At 48.2% G+C, this 20,197-nt stretch overlaps 1 protein-coding gene across 2 annotated transcripts; it reads left to right on the plus strand.

The window, feature by feature from the left end:
* The first annotated feature begins 6,196 nt into the window (after positions 1-6,196).
* ANKRD54 (ankyrin repeat domain 54) lies at positions 6,197-16,316 on the plus strand. Of its 2 annotated transcripts, none has more exons than XM_043440962.1 (8): positions 6,197-6,660; positions 8,484-8,531; positions 12,840-12,938; positions 13,621-13,692; positions 14,175-14,222; positions 14,296-14,420; positions 14,575-14,682; positions 14,998-16,316. In XM_043440962.1, the coding sequence occupies exons 1-8, from the start codon at positions 6,336-6,338 to the stop codon at positions 15,070-15,072; spliced, it is 900 nt and encodes a 299-aa protein (XP_043296897.1). In that variant the 5' UTR covers positions 6,197-6,335; the 3' UTR covers positions 15,073-16,316. The 2 variants fall into 2 exon arrangements, with proteins under 2 accessions (XP_043296897.1, XP_043296898.1); XM_043440963.1 differs by having other exon boundaries at positions 6,522-6,660; positions 12,845-12,938.
* Positions 16,317-20,197: the final 3,881 nt, after the last annotated feature.

Below are 20,197 nucleotides of genomic sequence, written 5' to 3' on the forward strand. Positions count from 1 at the left end.
TCCCCAACTTTGGACATTAATATTGGAGCAGGCAAAGATGAAGCCAGCTGTGGAGGGAGGAGGCAGTCCTAGGACCCACCCTCGCCTACAGCACTGCACGCTGTGAGGGGTGTTCACCAGCGGGCGTTTGAATGAGTTCGAGTCCTGATGAAACCGTAGAGTTAGGGACAGGGTTATAAAACAAACCAACACAAACTGGTGTGTGGGTGAAGGGCCTTAGTTTAGCCATTACAACAGCAGTGCCTCGCCCCAATTCCTTGTGCCGCGTTCTTGCTTTGCGTCGTCGGTTACCAAAAGGTGATACCAGCATGGAACTAAGCTTAAGCTTAAGGGCCCGTCTAGTCCCCGGGACCCTTCGTTGGCTTAAGGAGGGGACCCAGCACCGTGCTCACATAGTCATATGGTTTCGAAAATTTTTTAAGAGTAATGTTTTTATTGCAGTCGGTTAGAACCTCTTTCTATTCCGATTTCTCCTCCTATCACATTTCCTCTTGTGTCTAGTGGCGTTTGGGATTCTGCTAGAGGAAATCCTGTTGGGAACGTTTGAGCTTAGTAGGATAGGTTTATGTGATACTCTTGTGTGAATAGTTACTGTTGACCCTCCGTGTGTAACGAACACCTACACCGCGGGTCCTCAATGAAGTAAGTATTTAAGGGTAATCAGGGCAACTAGAAAGCTTCAAATTTCCCAAAACCTTACAGTTAGTATATGACAAAAATTTGATACAGGTTGCCCTCAACTTTGACAACTCTCAAAATGTTCCTGACTTACTAAAAAAGAATTGCAAAGTCGGAAGGAACTTTTCTAAATTACAAGAAAAAATTTTTGGTTTGACATGCTGAAGGAAAAACTAAATTGTCGTTCCATTAAAATTGTGGGAAATGATACAAAATTGTTATATAAAGTGATCAAAGTCAATTAAACCTTTAAAAAGAAAAAATAGAGGTGTTTAAGAAAAATATGGCTTCATTTCTGGATTTCATGATGATTGCGTTGTTAGCTTTTTTAAATTACAAATTGCAAATTATAATTGCAAGATTTCTCCTACAATTTTCATTGTGCTCCTTCGTTCTAAATAAATAAATATCTTTCCTCTCTCCTTTTTGGTTTGTTATTTTCTGTTCTTTATTCTTTGCGTAAGGTGAAGAATCTGCCTTGTAATGCAGGGGACATAGATTCCATCCCTGATGGGAACTAAGATCCCATGTGCCACAACTTATGGAGCCCAGATGCCCCCTAAACTAGAATCCATGCACCCAAATGAAGATCCCACATGCCACAATTAAGACCCAAGAAGACAATTTTTTTAGAAAAGAAAGAAATCCAACTTTGACCTAAGAGTAACCGGGCCCCCATTGTAGACTATGAAATGTCTGATCACAGAGTGTTTGATTTTGCAAGGCTCCCTTGTTAATGGAAAACCAGTACTTCAAAGGGAAAGAAACAGGCGGCAGACCAAAGCTCCTGGAATAATTTTACCTGAGAGAGTCACTGAGAGAATTTAGCAGTTGAAAAGCTAGCCTGTTTTCTTGATCTTCTTTCACTTGGGATTTGAGACAGGAAATTCTGACACAGGAAAGCCATTAGTTATATTTAATAGTCATCCTGGGCTCTTCAGCTCTGTTCATGTCAAGCCCCACTTCCCAAGAATCTTGAGTTTGTTTGTAGTTGATGTATTACCTTGTTTGTTTCATTCTCCTGAAATGATCTCAGAAGCCTCTGCTCACTGCCCTTTGGGGCGGAAGTATGTAGGCCTTGAGAGACAAGTAGCTGAGTCTTCATAAATCAGAAGTAGAAGTATCTTTAGGGATCATCTGGTACAGGAGTCCACTAGATAGGAAAAAAAAACAAAAAGTAGCACGCTGTTTCCGAATGTATGTTAACTTGTAGCCTTCTTTGATGGAGACTATTGAAGACTGTTGTTCTTGCCTGCAAATAAATATTTACCTACTTTTCTGAAAAGGGCGTGGCCCTCTTTCTACAATCTAAAATAGCAATTCTCAAATTGTTAAAAATATAATTGCATGCTCATATATATATTTCTTTGTCATGCTACATATCTTGATTGAGGTGATAGTCACCTGAGTGTATACATTTATAAGAAATGACCGGCCTTGTGTTAAAACGTGGGAATTTTCTTGTATATACTTTAAACCTCAGTAAATTTCATTTAAAAATTATAAGTAAAATTAACAACAAATGACTAATGAAAAATCTTCGGAACTTCCACAGTAGGTAAAAGATTAATACCACTAAGAGGTTAAAAACATAATTCTCATACCAATAAAGAGTGAGCTTATTTATTCGTTAATGAAGGAAACAACAGTATGACAGACATGGCCTGAAAAGAATTTGAGAATAGTTAATCGGCAAAGAAAGTGTCGGACACAGCTGAGCACACATGCACTAGAATGGGCAAAGAAATGCTGAAATATGATTGCTAGGGACTTCCTTGGTGGTCCAGTGGTTAACAATCTACCTTCCAATGCAGAGGACATGGGTTTAATCCCTGGTCAGGGAACTAAGATCCCACATCTGCAACTAGAGAAACTTGCATGCCACAATGAAGATCCTGTGCAGCCAAAAAATAGAAATATGATTGCTAAATTAGATCCAAATCTGTCTTGCACTACAGAGTAACAAAACCATAACTCTGGTGTTATGTTCTTTACTGGATGTACAAAAGTCAATGTACCTTATCAGTTTCCTACAAGCTAACCTCTAACTTTACAGAGTTATAAAAAACATCACTGAGTCCTAGTCAATTGTTAGTCAAAGTTAAATTTCCCCAGAGAGTCAGATGTCCCTTATGTAAGTTGATTAGAAATTCTCTAGAATGGCATTAAGAAGTCACACAATCACTGTACATCATGCTTTTACATACTAAATAATTTTCCTCCACACTAATTTTCATTATTCCACATTTGATGGAGACAAGTGATATTTTAATTTCCTGTTAGCTCCATTAAAAAAAAAAAATCACAGGTATGAGGACAAATGGCAACTGCCTTTAGGCCTCAAATGGAGGTAACAGAGAGTGGTGGGGACTGTGGCAAACCAGAATACCATGCGCCGCCTAAAGGGGAAAGTTGCTATACAGCTCCAGCCGACCATTGCCAGGTGGGAGAGTTGGTCACGTATTGCTATACTGTCTTATTTTTAAAAGAATCTGGAAATAAAAAGTTTTGTGGGAAAGATCTAAATTTTTTAATGTTGGCAACCAGTTCAAATTGCTCTAAAATACTGTGTAGGCCAACAGGATGAAGGAATGAATGAAGGGAAAGCCAAGCCAGCCTGAGCCAGTGTCATTATCTGACCTAGAACAATATTTCTGATGTGAAGACTGAAGCCCAAAGAAAGGAAACACTCGTCCCCAAATTATGAAGTGAGTCATGGCAGAGTAGGTCTTAGAACACAAGCCCCTGGATTCCCAAGCAGAAGCTTTTCCCACCAGGCAACATTAGACGTACTTTCTTTGTCTCCCATTAAGTGCTTCATGTTCTATTTGCTAACTGACCAAACATAATGACTTGCATATGAACGCTTGCAGCCCCCTTAGATCAAGTTCATGCCAGTGTGATATGCCCACAATTGCATAGGATTTTCACTGGCATCATCAACTTGATGGACACAAGTTTGAGCAGGCTCCAGGAGTTGGTGATGGACAGGGAAGTCTGGCGTGCTACAGTCCATGGGCTCACAGAGTCGGACACAACTGAGCAGCTGAACTGAACTGAACTGCATGGGCCCTAGCCTGCATCCTAAGCTTCTTTATAAGAACAACAACTATCATACTTTGAGCAATAACTGTACCACACTCTGTACTAGGTTCTTCTATCATTGGCTTTGATCACTGGTTTGGGAAGATCATCGAAACAGGAAATGGCAACCCACTCCAGTACTCTTGCCTGGAAAATTTCATGGGCAGAGGAGCCTGGTGGGCTACAGTACATGGGGTCCCAAAGAGTTGGACATGACTGAGTGACTGAGCATGCACATACATGATATAGGGACTACTCTTACTTTTATTTTGTGGTTAAGGAAATTGATGACAAGAGAAGGAAAGTCACTTGCTTAGAGCCATAAAACTACATATTTATGGTCCCATCGTTGATGGTCTTAACCATTGGGACATGTTCTCTTTACTCATGCATTCATTCATTCAACCAGTCAGTTAGTCAAATAGTTACAATATGCTTGCTCCAGTTGCTGAGCCAGGCATTATGAGGGAATACAATTTCATAGTCCCCAGTTCCATTCAAATCTCAGCTGGTTAGGCTAACTGGGTCCACATCCAACCCACATCCCATTCTTCCAATCCAAATAACAAGTGGTTCTTGCAACACACGAAGTGTTGGGCTGCGTACTTCAACAAAGCTGACTTAAAATTTAGAAGTAACAGCAACCTCTAGATGTTTAGGGATCCTGTTTAAATTAAAAGATTTCAGACCATGCAAACTTCTTAGGAGACCAAGATGGCTTGAAGACCAGACCCACTAGTAGGAGATGAAGAGAATTGTGCTTTAGACAACAAGTACACCTTGATTCTTCAAAGAGAGACTGGAGGGATGAAGATTATTTTGGAGGTTATCACATGGAAAAAGTTGAGGAATGAATAATAAAGTTATTTCAGGGTACACTCGGCAGGAGTGAGGTATAAACACCCAGAAGTCACTTATATTCTCTGGAGGCAGGTTTCCAATAGGAGAGAGCAGTGTGATGGAAAGAGGATTTTCTATGTTTAAATCCCACTTCTCCAACTTTCTAGTCTCATACCCCTGGTTGATTCATATGACATTTCAAGACTACAGTTTCCTATTCTGCTAAGTCAGTATAATAATATCTACCTGCTAAGCCTCTTGTGAAGGAGAGCTAAATGGCATCATATATATTAAGCGCTCGGTAAATGGTACCCATTCAATGTTTCTTTCTAGATACAAATGAAGTTGTCATATGCCCTTCTTCTGCATGGGGCAGAGGAGGAGAATAATAATAATAAACATTTTTCTCCATGTTACAATGATAAACTTTATAGTGGTGTTCTGAGAACACTGCAAAATCTGAAAGTCTTTTTAACTGTCTGAAAAAGATTACATTTTCACTGTGCTGAATAACAAGGAACAACTTTTGCCAGGACAGTCTTCCTCTCAAGAGAGCTGGGCATCCGTGAACAAGTCCGTTATCTCTCTGGTTTCAGCCCCTCGTCTATGAAGCAGCGGTGGTCCTCTCTGCTCACTTTACAGAAGTGGATGCGGGATTCAGGGTTGTGAAAATTCTTACAAAGCAGGGTAATTGGGAGGGGTTGCTAAGCTCACCGTTAGCCGTTTGCGGAACACTTCTTTGTTTCCGGCTCTGACTTCTCCCATCCGACGTGAGCCTCTCAGAGCGTACCCAGTCTGATTCTGTGTCCAGGACTTAGCACAGAGAATTTGCTGGTCAGTGACTGGCTCTCGGACTCAAATGTTGATCTCTCTCGTGTAATGATGTTGAGTTACAGTGTTAGTCGCTCAGTCGTGTCCGACTTCGTGACTCTATGGACTGGAACCCGCCAGACTCCTCTGTCCATGGGGTTTTCCAGGCAAGAATATTGGAGTGGGTTGCCATTTCCTTCTCCGGGGGATCTTTCCGATCCAGGGATCGAACCCGGGTCTCCTACATAGCAGGCATATTCTTTAACGTCTGAGCCACAGGAAAGTCCTTGAATTACAGAATTCGTTTCTTTGTAAATTAGTGATCAACGTCAGGGTTACGGAGAGAACGAACGGAATCTATCGCCTTTAGAAGCTATTACTACACGGTTTGTGTTGCTAGCCCCACATTTTAACATATTCTTAACAGTGTATATTTGTAGGAAGTTCTTTTTTTCTTTTTACGTTCATTGATTTAAACATTTTCTTCCTTTCCTTTTCCTCTGGCTTCTTCACTTTCCTTTGTGATTGGCTGCAAATAATCTTAACGTGATTGGCTAGGGCATCTGCCCGTTATCTTTCCCTTCATCCGATGGGAGAAATAAGAAAAAAAAGTGTCCTAAACTCAGCTATTTTACTGGCTCCGGTAGGGGACCGCTCAAATTTGTGATTGGCTCTTATACCCATCAGTCATGCTGCCGGAAACGAAGTCTATTGCGGCTGGAAGGGTTTTCATTGGTCCGGAACGGCCCCGCTCGCGCGCCCGCCCCGCCCCGAACCCGCCCCCCCACCCGGTTGCCGTGGTTGCAGGCCCGGCCTGCCAGCTCGTCCGCTGACAGCGAGCCTTTAGGGCGGAGGGAAGCGGGTCCGTTGGTCCGTCAGGCACGAGGCTCCTCCGGCGGCCAGGCCGGCGCGGAGCCGTTGCCATGGCAGCCGCCGCCGGGGGCGCGGACGACGAGTCGCGCTCGGGCCGCTCGAGCTCCGACGGCGAGTGCGCGGTGGCGCCCGAGCCGCTGACGGGTCCCGAGGGCCTCTTCTCCTTCGCCGACTTTGGGTCTGCGCTGGGCGGCGGCGCGGGCCTCCCGGGCCGGGCGTCCAGCGGGGCCCAGTCCCCGCTGCGGTACCTGCACGTCCTGTGGCAGCAGGACGCGGAACCCCGCGATGAGCTGCGCTGTAAGATCCCCGCGGGCAGGCTGAGGCGCGCCGCCAGGCCCCACCGCCGGCTTGGGCCCACTGGCAAGGAGGTGCACGGTGAGGAGCGCGGCGGGAGGCGGGGCTGGCTTTCGGCTGATCTCCTCAGCCCGCTCAGGATGGAGTCCTCCGACGTCTGCGCTACGGACCTGGAGTGACCCCTGAGTCCCCTTCCAGTAGGAATAGTAGTCGTATGACTGCTAAGAGTCATGAGTGTAAAAAAAAAAAAAAAAAAGTAGTCTTCCTGCTCAGAAACAGTCCCGGAGGCTTTTCACATTTGGTAGTTCCTGAGTAGAAACGGATTCCTAGCCCCAGGTGTAGATAATACGCGGGTAGTGGAGAATAGTTTCGTATCAGAGCCAAGTCGTACCAGCTTTTTTAAATGCACAGACCTGGGTTGGACTTTTCTAGCTCATGGTGGCTTTAGGCAAACTGCAGACCCTTTCAGCTGTAGTTTTCTTATCTGTAGAATGGGAATGTTGACGAGGTAAAGTAGGGAATGTATAGTCAATATTTGGCCTTCAAGTTGTGCCAGACACTGTTGGTGATAATGTGGTCATTTTCTTTTCTTTTTAAGATTTATTTATTTATTTTGGGCTCTGCTGGGCCATCTTTTCTGAGCGCAGGCTTTCTCTAGTTCTGGTGAGTGGGGGCTACTCCTTATTGCGGTGCGCAGGCTTCTCCTGGTGGTGGCTTCTCATTGCAGAGCATGGGCTCTAGGCACGCGGGCTTCAGTAACTGCAGCTTCTGGGCTCTAGAACTCAGGTTCAATAGTTGTGGCACATGAGCTTAGTTGCTCAGAGGCATGTGGGATCTTCCTGGACCAGGGATCAAACCCGTGTCCCCTATATTGGCAGGCAAATTCTTAACCACTAGACTGCCAGGGAAGCCCTGTGATGGTTTTTGATCCTCATAATAACTCATCAAGATCCAGATACTGTTCCCACTTTACTGAAGATGAAACTGAGCCTCGGAGAAATTGTCTTGCTCTAAGTCACATCAGTAGAAATTGTTTGTGCTGTTATTAGAACACCTGCTCTGATACTTCTTCCATATTGTCTTTTACATTTTATGGATGCCATGGAAACCAACACCCTGAAAGATTTAAGAATGGGGACTTTTAGATTCCCTCTAGGACCTACTCATATCTTAATGGTGTTATCAGGAATAATTGAGAATTTGAAAGTGCTGTATAAATGTAAGGAATCATTATATATCTGAATTGTAATTTTTGTCCATTTCTCTGATCATAAAAGTATTGCTATTAGCCTCTAATATAGAAGTAGTGTCATTGTGGAGAAAAAAGTTTCTGTGTGGGAATTATCAAATTTAAATATGCCATTTGGGAGTGGTCTGTTTTGAAGGAGAGTATAAGATTATATGTGTAACCAGCTCACAAAGAGCTTTGTGTAAATCATCTCATTTGACTTTTGCAACAACTCAGGACTGTCAGGACAGAGCTCAGCCTTGTTTGTACTTGATAGATCTGAAGCCCAGGGGCTTAACTAACTTGTTCAAGGTCACCAAGTGGCAGAGCCAAGAACTGGCTGCAAAGGCCTTGGAGGATTTGCTACAAAATGTGGCTTTTGCATGAGCTGTGTCACATTTCAGGTTTCTCCTGGTTTTATTCTGGGACCTCTCTTTCCCTTTAGATGCTTTTTTTTTTTTTTTCCCATTTGGCAGTGCTGTGCGACACGCAGAATCGTAGAATCGTAGTTCCCCAATCAGGGGTCAAACTCGTGCCCCCAGTGGTGGAAGTGCATGGGTCCTTAACCACTGGACTGCCAGGAAGTTTCCAGGAAGCCATCACTTTCTGCTTCATCATGGCCATTGCTGGGTTTTTTTGTCTGTTTTTTTAACTGGCACTCTTATTCTCTTCACAGCTCTGAAAAGGCTGAGGGACTCAGCCAATGCCAACGATGTGGAAACAGGTGAGTGTGCAGAGTGAGTCCGGCTCCATGGTCTGGTCAGGGAAGGAAAAGGCCACATAACCAGTACCTGGGAAGACAGTGCTGAATCTGCCAGCTCACCCCTGGGACCACTGTATCTATTGTATAACTGCTGTCATCTTACAGATGACAAGTCTGGTTCAGATGCTTACTCTTCCCATGCTTCCCTGCCACCCTGTCCTTCCTGGTGTCAGAGTGTTTATTACCCTGTGAGCCACCTCACAGAGGGAGCTTTTGTATCCCTGGCACCCAGCCACAGAGTAGGAGTTTTTGGGAACTTCTGGCTGAAAGGAATGAATCGTCAACTTGAACCACCAGGAGAGCCACCATCTGTGCAGAGCCCTTCAACTGCTCCCTGAGGCTTGGTGGTAGTGGGGTTCGTGGTTCTCCAACTTAAGTTGACAGAACATCTGAAAGGCAGGGGTGGGGCTCCTAGCAGGACACCGCTCTGTTTTTTGTTGTTGTTGTTGCTCTTCATCCTTTTCTAGCTGACAGGGCAGTAGCAGCATCAAAGGTACAAGACAAGCTATAGAAAAAAAAAAAAAGATTTAATTTTATCCACTAACTTAATTCATTCTGTGAATCAGGGAAAAGTGGTATATTGGTTCTCTGTAACTGCTGTAACAAATTACCACAGATATAGCTGTGTAAAACAGCACCAGTTTGTCATCATACAGCTATGAAGGTCGCATGTCAAGCTTAGGTCTCATCAGGCTGAAATCAGAGTGTCAGCAGGGCTGTATTTCTTGCCAGAGGCTCCAGGAAGAATCTGTTTCCCTGCCTTTCCCAGCTCCTGAGGCTGCCCACGTTCCTTGGCTCATAGTCCTCTCCCTTCATCTTCAGAGTCAGCAATAGTAGACTGAGTCTGCACACTGGTTCTACCAATGGGAAAAGGTTCTCTGATGTTTAAGACTCATGTGTTAGATTGGGCTTGCAAAATCCAGGATAATCTAGCTAGAGGTTGCTAACCTTAATCCTGTCTGCAAGGTCCCTTTTGCCAAGTAAGGTGGCCTATCCATAAATTCTGGCTATTTGTCAATGCCACCTTTGGGTGTTGTGATTCCGCCTACCTCAAGTGGCCATCATTCTATTTTGAGAGTGGGATGCTGTGATCAGATAAAATGTAAGTGTGGACAAAGGGTCGTGGGATAGGAGAGCAGGCATGGAGAGGAGGTTGTTCCCCTCAGGGAGCTGGGCCTTGAGTGGGCCCAGCTGGCAGAGTATAGTGAGCAGGCCTAGAAACTGGAGGGCTTTTCAGCACTCTCCAATTTCATCTCTTCCATGAGCTTTAATATTGTGGAATATTTGGGTAGTAACCTATATGGCTTTTCAAGGAAAAATGATGTATTCTCTTTTTAATACCTCTAGTGTGTGACCAGAGAATATTTTAATTATACTTCCCTTCCACAGAAAGTCTAGTTTATCTTTTTTAATAGGTTTACTTTCTCTCTAAATCCAAGTATAGTTGATGTATAATATTATGTAAGTTACAAGTGTACATTATAGTGATTCACAATTTTTACTAGTTATACTTCATTTATAGTTGTTATAAAATATTAGCTATATTCCCCCTGTTGTATAATATATCCTTGTAGCTTGTTTTATACCTAATAGTTTGCCCCTAATAGTTACTCCCCCACCCCTATATTGCCCCCCCTTTTCCCAGTGGTAACCACTGGTTTGTTCTCTATGCCTGTGAGTTTATGTCTAGCTTATCTTTCTTTTTCACAACAGTAAAAGATGTTTATCAGCTTTCACAATCATTAGCCAGTGTCTAGCTTATCTTGAATCATTCAGGTGTCCACATGCTGGTTTCATTATTTTGGTGGAAATGCTGTAATTTTCCATTCAGTGTCTGTGACACACCCATCTTCAAATCTAACTGGCTTATGGCTCTTAGATTTACCAGGCTCTTGCAGGACTCTGGTAGAGAAACTGGCTATAGTTTAGCTTTTTCACTCCATTTTACTGTATGGTTAGCATTTTGTTTTCTTGCTCCACGTTTGTTGGGTCTTTTGGTGTAGGTTGGCAATTATAGTGGATGTAAAATTTCCACCCTGCTATCGTTAAATTATAAGTACCTTTCTGTGAATTCATAATAATTTAAAAGATTTTTTTTTGGCTGCACCAGGTCTTAGTTGCAGCATGGGGGATCTTTAGCTGCAGAATCTTTTAGTTGTGGCATGTTAACTCTTGGTTGCAGCAAGTGAGATCTAGTTCCCTGACCAGGGAGTGAACCTGGGTACCCTATGTTGGGAGCTCAGAGTCTTAGCCACTGAACTGCCAGGGAAGGCCCATTGAAAAGATTTTAAATGTGAAAATAATATATGCATTTAAAGTGTTTTAAAAATTAGAAAAATATGCAAGAAAAACATTTTTAATGTCGGGAAAGGAACTAACCTTTGTTAATACTTTGGTGACTCTCCTTCCTGTCCTTTCTCCTGTGCAGAGGAATTTTCTTGATGAGCTTGCAGACTGTGCTGTATACACAGTTTTACAGCCTGCTTAATGCTTTATGTATCATAAACATTTCCCATAGTCTTCATAACCATTTTTTTTCAAAACAGAAGTGTCATTTTTCTTATTTATAGAATGAATACATAGCTGTGCAATTTTTGTAAAGCTTGTAAAGAGCAGAAATTACCTTGTAATTCTATTCCCCAACTATAACCACAGTTTGTAATGGATGCACATGATGCCTTCAAAGGGACAAAGCAAGAGTTATTCAGTTAGTCACATATTTGCACACTGGTTTTTCACTATTAAGATAATTTCCTAGGAATGGGGTTTCTACATCAAAGGATACATGTATCTTGATGGCTTCTGATAGGTGTCGCTAAAGTGCTTTCCATAAAGACTTAGCTGTACAGATCACAAAAATAGAACCATTTACTTTATCTCGGGGATGCTGGCTCTATTTTGGTGACTGCACTGATGAACACCGAGGTGACCTGAAGCTCTTCCTTCTTCTCCACTCTTATAAACCTTTTCCATTCATTCATTCCCAAACCATTCATTCATTTATGCAGTCAGTTGGCCACATTTGTGGAACAGGACAAGTCATATCTTGGTCCAGGATATTAAGAAACAAAACAAAACCCTACAGTATTGCTGGAGAAGAAGAGTATAAAGTGACACCATTTCTAAAAAGAAAAAACCCAGAGAAAGGGAAGTCATGTGTTTAGTTGGAGAGGTATAAGCTCTTGAGCAGGAGAAACCTGGGTTCCTATCCCAGCCCTCCTATTGGCTTGGGCTGGAGTCTGTCTCCTAGTCTGTAGCATGGACATGGTACCATACCGAGTGTTGGAGGGTGTTGGCAGTCAGGCACCAGATGCCTGGCTGGTGCTTGGTGTACAGGCAGTTACTCTGAAAGAGCTCAGCCTGTTAATGTGAGAGTAGCAGGATTAACAGGGCACTACAGAGATGTGGGGGTCAGAGGGACTCATTCACCTTTAGGAGACGGGAGAGATTCACGGAGCAGGAGATTATCTGGGCTTCGTCTGGAAGGACTCGGGTCCTTGAGAGGTTCACTGGGGGATTGCTAGGGCATTTCACTGCTTGCTCTAAAATGATGTTTGGCAGCAATTTCTGCATTTCAGTTTGGACATGGGCACGCAGTACATAATGCCTCACATTTTATAGTGGCTCCAGACTTTCAGAAAAGGACTTTCATATCCATTATTCTCATCATGGCAGCTCTAGAGGTTGGCTGGGCAGAAATTACTCCCATTTGCTGGTGAATGGGGGACCAAATCTCAGCCTTCCTGCTCCCAGCCCAGCTCTTCCCACTGCCGCATGCTGTTAGCAATGAACTCCTTTCCTCTTTTGCTCAGCTCAGTCTGGGACTTGGTCTGCATGGCAGAGCCCAGCCTGTGTCCTGGGCTGCCTCCTGGGAGCTAAGTGAGCTAAGTGAGCATCAGCCCACAGCCGTGTCCCAGCTGGATGGATGTGTAGCCAGACTCAGGTAGAGGGGCAGGACCAAAATCAGTACTGGGGATTTCCATGACTCCAGAATTCCTGACCCTGAGGGCCGAGATCCTTCTGTGAGGTTCTGTCCCAAGACACGTACTTGGGCACCCAGCACCCATGGTGCTCAGTTGTGCCCTCAGGAGAACAAGTCCCTCGTCACAGCAATCCTCGAGGGGGCCGCATCCCGGAGGGACTAGCTCTCCCACATGTTATGGATGCCTTGCTGGAAAGGGCCCTCAGCACCCTTGCCCACCCCCGGGGCCGCAGCTTGGCTGACGCCGCCACTCTGCCTGCTTGCTCCCTCTGTCTTGGCGGTGCCAGTGCAGCAGCTCCTGGAGGATGGTGCGGACCCCTGTGCAGCTGACGACAAGGGCCGCACTGCCCTGCACTTTGCCTCCTGCAATGGCAACGACCAGATTGGTGAGTCCTGGGGAGGAGGGGGAGGGGGGCTGGGTGAGTATTCTCCCTTCAGAGGGGCTGGGGGACAGCACACGGGGGTGGGGGCTGCTGGAGGTGAGGAAGGCCGGACCCTCCCACGCCTCTGGCCTGTGGAACTGCGCTGCCTGACTAAGGCGGGGCCCACCTGGGGAAAGAATGAGATCGACCCCAAGGTCGGACCGGACCTTCCAGACTTTCAAGCAACATTTACTCAGTGCTAAGGGCAGCAGTGGGACAGCCCACCCCCAAACCCAATTTTTTTTTTTCCCAGAAGTCTTTTTAGGATGTGGTGTAACTTGCAAACAGTGAAGTCTCTGTGTCCTTACACCGCTGTGTCCACCTCCTGGATCAAAATATAGAATCTTTTCAGTGCCTGGCATCCTGTCTCATGCCCCTTAAGAGCCTTCACTAGCAGCCGCAGCTGTTGGGAGAACTTTCTTTAACCCTAAAACTTCAGTCCCTTAATACCTGCAGAGGCTCAGGGACCCTCCCAGAAGCCTTAGTTCATGGCGCTCAGCGTCCTGCATGCAAGTCTCACGAGTGAGCAAGGGAGTGAAACTGCGCAGGGCAGGGTACTGGCTTTCAGTGTTCCGTGGAGGGGTGGGGGCTAGGATCCTGCCAGTAGAAGCCCCCAATGGCTCCTCTGGGGCTTTCCTGTTTCCAGTGCAGCTGCTTCTGGACCACGGAGCCGACCCCAACCAGCGAGATGGGCTGGGGAACACGCCACTGCACCTGGGTAAGTGCCTGGCGAGCTGCCAAGACAAGCTCCTTTGATGGAGAGCCTGGGGTCCTGCAGACCCCCAGCAGGCAGGCTCTCCTGTCTCCTGGGGAGAGCCTGAGTCCCCGGGGCCGCACTCCCCTTGGGCTGTGTCCATGGCTGTCCCCGTCCACTATTGGTTGGCTGTGCCCCAAGCAGAGCTGATTTCACAACCTGAACTGGCTCAGCAGCAGCTCTGCCAGGGGAGGTTCTCGCCCTGCGGCCAACTCTCATCATGGCTTGTGGTGAGGCGGGTCCCGCCTCCCAGCCTCAGTTTCCCCAGCTGTGTAGGGAGGGAGTTGGGTTTGATCGCTGAATCCCCCCAGTTGCTGCCTCGGTGATGCGTCTTGGGGAGTGATCTGGCACCTGAACCCTCAGAGACAGTCCTGCTCCCTCCCGCGGGCACCCAGGACCAAGCCCCTCGTGGTCCTGAACTCTCAGTCCCTGTTCTCCTTCCTCAGCGGCCTGCACCAACCACGTCCCCGTCATCACCACGCTGCTGCGAGGAGGTGAGTGCTCCCCTCTCCCTCCTCCCTCCTCCTCCCCCCGCTCAGCATGCTCACCACTGCCTGTTTCCCCCAGGTGCCCGGGTGGACGCCCTGGACCGAGCGGGCCGCACGCCTCTGCACCTGGCTAAGTCCAAGCTCAACATCCTGCAGGAAGGCCATTCCCAGTGCCTGGAGGCCGTGCGGTTGGAGGTGAAGCAGGTGAGCACCCCGCTCGGCTGAGCCTGCAACACTGAGCGGTGACTTCATAGTTCATGTGGACCCCAGTGGACACCGGGTCCAGTGCGCCCCTGGGCAGCAGCCTCGGGCTGCTCTGTGCCTGCCAGCACACCCTCAGCCTGCCCTCTGGTTTCAGATCATCCAGATGCTGAGGGAGTACCTGGAGCGCCTTGGGCGGCACGAGCAGCGGGAGCGGCTGGACGACCTCTGCACCCGCCTCCAGATGACGAGCACCCGCGAGCAGGTGAGCGCAGCTGTGGTCCAGACCCCGGCCTGGCAGGAGCCTCAGGGCCAGCCGGTCCCTGCTCTGAGGCTGGAGAGAGAGGCGTGGCTGCTGGTTGCCGTCCTCTGTGGGCCTCAGAGCCTCTGTCCACCTCTCTGGAAGCGGCCTGGGTCCTTCTCTCTGGGGCAGCGAGGATTCACCCTTGGACAGCTGTCCCATAGTCCGGGGTGAAGCCCTCATAGCCTCTGGGAAGAGACAGTGCCTGCCTCCACGCCTGTGGTGCTGTCGGGGGAGATCCGGGGCACCCCCTCACAGAGCCTTGGTTTCTTCCCGCAGGTGGACGAAGTGACCGACCTGCTGGCCAGCTTCACCTCCCTTAGCTTGCAGATGCAGAACATGGAGAAGAGGTAGCGAGAGAGGCTCCCTGCCGTCCCGCTCTGCTGCCCGCCCCGCCCCGCCCGCTGCCCTCTCATTACAAAGAAAAGGCCTGGTGCCTGGGACCCGGTCTGCTGAGGCCTCATCCCAGCTGCTGGAGGCAGAGGCGTTCTCTCACTGACCTCAGTGCTGCTCCCAGCCGCGGTCTCTGTCGTGTCCATGGGCCGACACCACAGCCCCCAGCTTCTTCCTTTGGCTCCCGCAGCACCACAGCCACGCCTCAGCCCTGGCTGACTTGACACGTGCTCTCCTCACAGGCCTCGCTTGTCCCACAGCCTCCCTGTGCCCTCGGCAGGCCCCAGACCCTCCTCTGAGTCCGCTCCCGGCCGTGGGCTTGTTGCAGCCAGCCGGGTGGGCTTAGGGCAGGCACCCTCTGGCCTGGGGGCTTCTTGGCTGGCCCTGCACCTCTCACCAGCACTTAAGTCAGGCTTGTCACCAGACTTGCAAGGAGACATGGCAGCTAGTTTCTTTGGTTTGGAAGGGGTCAGGGGGTTGGTGAAGCCTAGACCTTAGAAATACAAGGTTAGGGAGGACCTAGCTGAACCCAAAGCAGAAAATCCTGGACCCTTTTTTCCCCAGTCACTGAAACACCAGGAGGGTGTAGCCTTTCTGCAGCCTAGTTGTAGTAGGCGAGGAGTGGCCCTCAAGATGGCCATGTTCTAATCCCAGGAACCAGTGAACATCACCTTATATGACGAAAGGGACTTTGCAGATGTCATTAAGCTAAGGTCTTTAGACAGGGCGATTATCCTGGATTATCCAGGCAAGCCTGTTGTGATCACATGGATCCTTATTAGAAGGAAGCAGCAGCTCAGAGAGGAAGTAGGGGACATAGTAACCGCGAGGCGGGGGTCACAAGGGAAGGAATGCAGGCGGCCTCCACTAGCTGGAAAAGACAAGGAGGGCTTCCCTGGTGGGCCAGTGGTTAAGAATCAGCCTGCCAATGCAAGGGACACAGGTTTGATCCCTGGTCTGAGAAAATCCCACATGCCTCCAGGCAACTAAGCCTGCGTGCCGAAACCACTGAAGCCCGAGCAAAGCAATGAAGACCCAGTGCAGCCAAAAAATAAATTAAAAAAATAAGGCAAGGAAATGGATTCTTCCTTCATAACTTCCAGAAGGAACCAACCTGCTGACACCTTGATTTTAGCTCAGAGAGACAGGTTTCAAATTCTGACTGCCAGAACTGTAAGAGAATAAATTTGTGTTGTTTTAAGCTACTAGATTTGTGGTAATTTGTTGCAGTAGTGAAGGGAAACTAATATGCTAGTAAAGGCTCAAAAACTCACAACCCGGCAACTTCTACCCTGGCAGAAGCCGACATTCCCCTTGGGGCTCAGAGATGCACAAGGCAGCACCCCCTTCTGGCAGGGATATGCCACAGCGGGGAAGCCTGAAGGGAAGGCCTGGCAGACCCAGCTGTCTCCCAGAGAACATTTGACTACGAAGTTAAGATAGACTTTTCCCAAATTGTCAGTGCCGGTTCTGCTCTGGCTCTGCCCCACTTTCCCTCTCGCCAGACTGAGTCCTGGCTGCTTTTCAGGAAGTGGGGAGTTTGTCTCCCAAATCCCAGCTTAATCAGATCTGAATGGAACTCATGGAACCTAGCTCTTCCCCAGACTCTAAAGAAGAAAGGAACAACAGACTGGTTCCAAATAGGAAAAGGGGTACGTCAAGGCTGTATATTGTCACCCTGCTTATTTAACTTAAATGCAGAGTACATCATGAGAAACAGTGGGCTGGAAGAAGCACAGCTGGAATCAAGATTGCCAGGAGAAATATCAATAACCTCAGATATGCAGATGACACCACACTTATGGCAGAAAGTGAAGAGGAACTAAAAAGCCTCTTGATGAAAGTGAAAGAGGAGAGTGAAAAAGTTGGCTTAAAGCTCAGCATTCAGAAAACTAAGATCATGGCATCTGGTCCCACCACTTCATGACAAATAGATGGGTAAACAGTGGAAACAGTGTCAGACTTTATTTTTTTGGGCTCCAAAATCACTGCAGATGGTGACTGCAGCCATGAAATTAAAAGGCACTTACTCCTTGGAAGGAAAGTTATGACCAACCTAGATAGTATATTAAAAAGCAAAAGACATTACCTTGCCAACAAAGGTCCATCTAGTCAAGGCTGTGGTTTTTCCAGTGGTCATGTATGGATGTGAGAGTTGGACTGTGAAGAAAGCTGAGCGCTGAAGAATTGATGCTTTTGAACTGTGGTGTTGGAGAAGACTCTTGAGAGTCCCTTGGACTGCAAGAAGATCCAACCAGTCCATCCTAAAGGAAATCAATCCTGGGTATTCATTGGAAGGACTGATGCTGAAGCTGAAACTCCAATACTTTGGCCACCTCATGCAAAGAGTTGACTCACTGGAAAAGACCCTGATGCTGGGAGGGATCGGGGGCAGGAGGAGAAGGGGACGACAGAGGATGAGATGGTTGGACGGTATCACCGACTCGATGGACATGAGTTTGAGTAAACTCCAGGAGTTGGTGATGGACAGGGAAGCCTGGCGTGCTGCGATTCAAAAGTCGCAAAGAGCTGGACACGACTGAGCGACTGAACTGAACTGAAAGAAGAAAGGACCTTGGGGGAGAGAAAGGCAGGGGGTGAGATTCAGGCGGGGGGCTGCCTCCTGGGCCCTGGGAGTAGGGAAGCTGCAAGCCCCATCGGGTTGCCAGAGTTGGGGAAGGTACCCTCCCTGAGGCTGGGGAGAGAGGAAGGTAGATAATGCAGTAGCAATCCCGCATGCCCCAGCCAAAAGAATAAGTAAATATGTTTAAAAAGAAGAGAAAACATGCAAGTGCGCCCTGAGCAGGCTGAGCAGGGCAGGGCAAGATGGAGAACCTGACGGAGGTTGCCCACACAGGAGTCAGCTCTCTTACTAGCTGCTCGGGGAATTAACCAAGTTTGTGGGGGAAGCAGTGGGGAGAGCGGGAAGAAAAAAAATCCACGTCTGTTGATTTCACCTTCTGGGTAGGGTCCTTTTCTCTACACCTCCCATTTCATTCATGTTGGAAATGCCTCTCAGCACTCGCTTTATACTCACCAATGTTCCAGGTGGGAACATAACAGGGAAAGAAAACACAAAATCCCTGCCACGCAAATGGTGGTAATGCTTGGAGAAGGATATTCACGAGATAGCTGGCCTTCCTGCTGTTTGCCAGAGTGACCCAGCCGTGCAGCTGGGCTGGAACCTGGACTCACCCCCCAAAGCTCATGCTTCCACCACGCCTGAGGTCAGAGTCTTCTCAGAAGTAGTTTCCTAAAACTGAGGGCCACAACATTTGTTGACCTCCTGCTATGTGCCAGCAGGCCCACACAAGCCCTTTGATTTAGTGTTTGCAGTCAAAGGGTAGCCAGCGGCCTTGCTCACTATTATAGATGCACAAGATTGAGGCTCAGAGAGGAACTTGCTTGAGGTCAGATAGCAGCACATGACCCAGCCCAGTCCAGGAATTCCCAAAGTGCCGATCTCCCCAATGTTCATAAGCCACAGTAGACACCCATGGACCTTACTGAGTAAATATCTCTCTCTGTGTGGGGAGGGGTGGGCCCTTCCTCACTGAGCACATGGAGCAGTGTGCCTGGTATACAAGGCCTGCACCTGGTCACCGAGGGGAGAGAGGACAGGGCGGAGTCATGGGACTGAGCTGGGTCTGGAATGGTCTTTGCCAATCTTTGGTGGCTGCCCAAACTATTATAGGCCTTCTGAGGTGGTCAGAGAGCTGGGAGCAGCGTGAGCCAGGCCTGGCAGATGGACGGACACAAGTTGGCTGTGGGACCAGGAGATGGCATGGAAAACGTGGGGCCCAGGAGCGTGAGGGGCTGGCCAGAGAGGCAGGTGAGACCAGGCTGCAGAGATCCTGAGGTCAGAAGATTTGCCCTGGCGACAGAAAGCAGGTGAGGCAAGCTGTCACCTCTACCCTTGAGGTCATAAGCGCCCTTACCTAGAGCAATCACCATGAGCTCCGGGGAAAAGACCCCTCCCCTCAGATCCCCAAACTGCTTCAGATGCCGAGCCCAAGCCAGGGTCAGGAGGACAGGATGCTGGACTGATACATACCTGGATAACAACAAAGTTCCCAGCCCCCCCAGCTATAGGGAATGAGAGCCCAAAGCCCCTGATGCCGACTCTCCAGCAAACACTGAGGCCCGTACCTGCAGGGAGATATGATCAGTTCACTTGACAGTTGAGGAAACGAACTCAAGGCAGCAAAGGAGTCTTGTTCAAAGCCCCAGACCAGGGCCCAGAGTGGTCCCTTGTCTCTGTGACTGGCCCATGCCAGCCTAGTGACGTTCTCCCACTTTGGAAGCTGGGGAGGATGGCACGTTTATTAAATGCCCTTGGCCATCAGCATGTGCAGAGGAGGCAGAGGCAGGTGAATTGAGCCTCCTCAGTTGGATTGTGAGGGTTTTTGGGGCTTTGTTTTCTTTTCTTTTTTTTTTTGGCCACACCATGCAGCTTGTGGGATCTTAGTTCCCCAACCAGGGACTGAACCTCAGCCCCTGCAGTAGAAACTTGGAATCCTAACCTCTAGATCACCAGGGAAGTCTCAGATTGTTAGGGTTTTTAGGGTTTTGATGGAGGCAAGGATCTGCCCAGGAGAGCCCTAGAAACCTCTCACATAGGTGGCGGCAGCCAGGAAGCAACCTGTGGCAGTGTGCCTGCATCGCAGCCTAGCTTAGGCGGCTCAGTTCCATAGTCCTAAGAGGTCAGCTGCAAAGTGCAGGAGCCAGGATTCAAACCAGGTGATGTGGCTCATAGTCCGTGTCTTGACCCCTGCACTGCGCCGCCTCTCTGAGTTGACCTGACAGGCCCACCATGCCCAGCCCAGCACCCTCCCCAGAACCACAGCCATCCAGAGCACCCCCAGGAACTCCCAACTGGCACCCCTTTGCCCCTCAACCCCTCCTCACAACCCTTCCCCCTGCTTCAGGCTCAACCCTACGCAAAGCCCAAGCTGCTAAAGCAAGGTGGCATCAAGCAGATGCCTCAATAAATCAGTCTTGTCCTCTTAAGTCAGAAACAATTCCACCCCCACAGCCTGTCCTTCTGGCTTCATGCCATCTTGGATCCAGCCGGCAACTTGCAAAT

This window comes from Cervus canadensis, chromosome 21 (assembly GCF_019320065.1).
Source record: "Cervus canadensis isolate Bull #8, Minnesota chromosome 21, ASM1932006v1, whole genome shotgun sequence".
Classification (NCBI taxonomy): domain Eukaryota; kingdom Metazoa; phylum Chordata; class Mammalia; order Artiodactyla; family Cervidae; genus Cervus; species Cervus canadensis.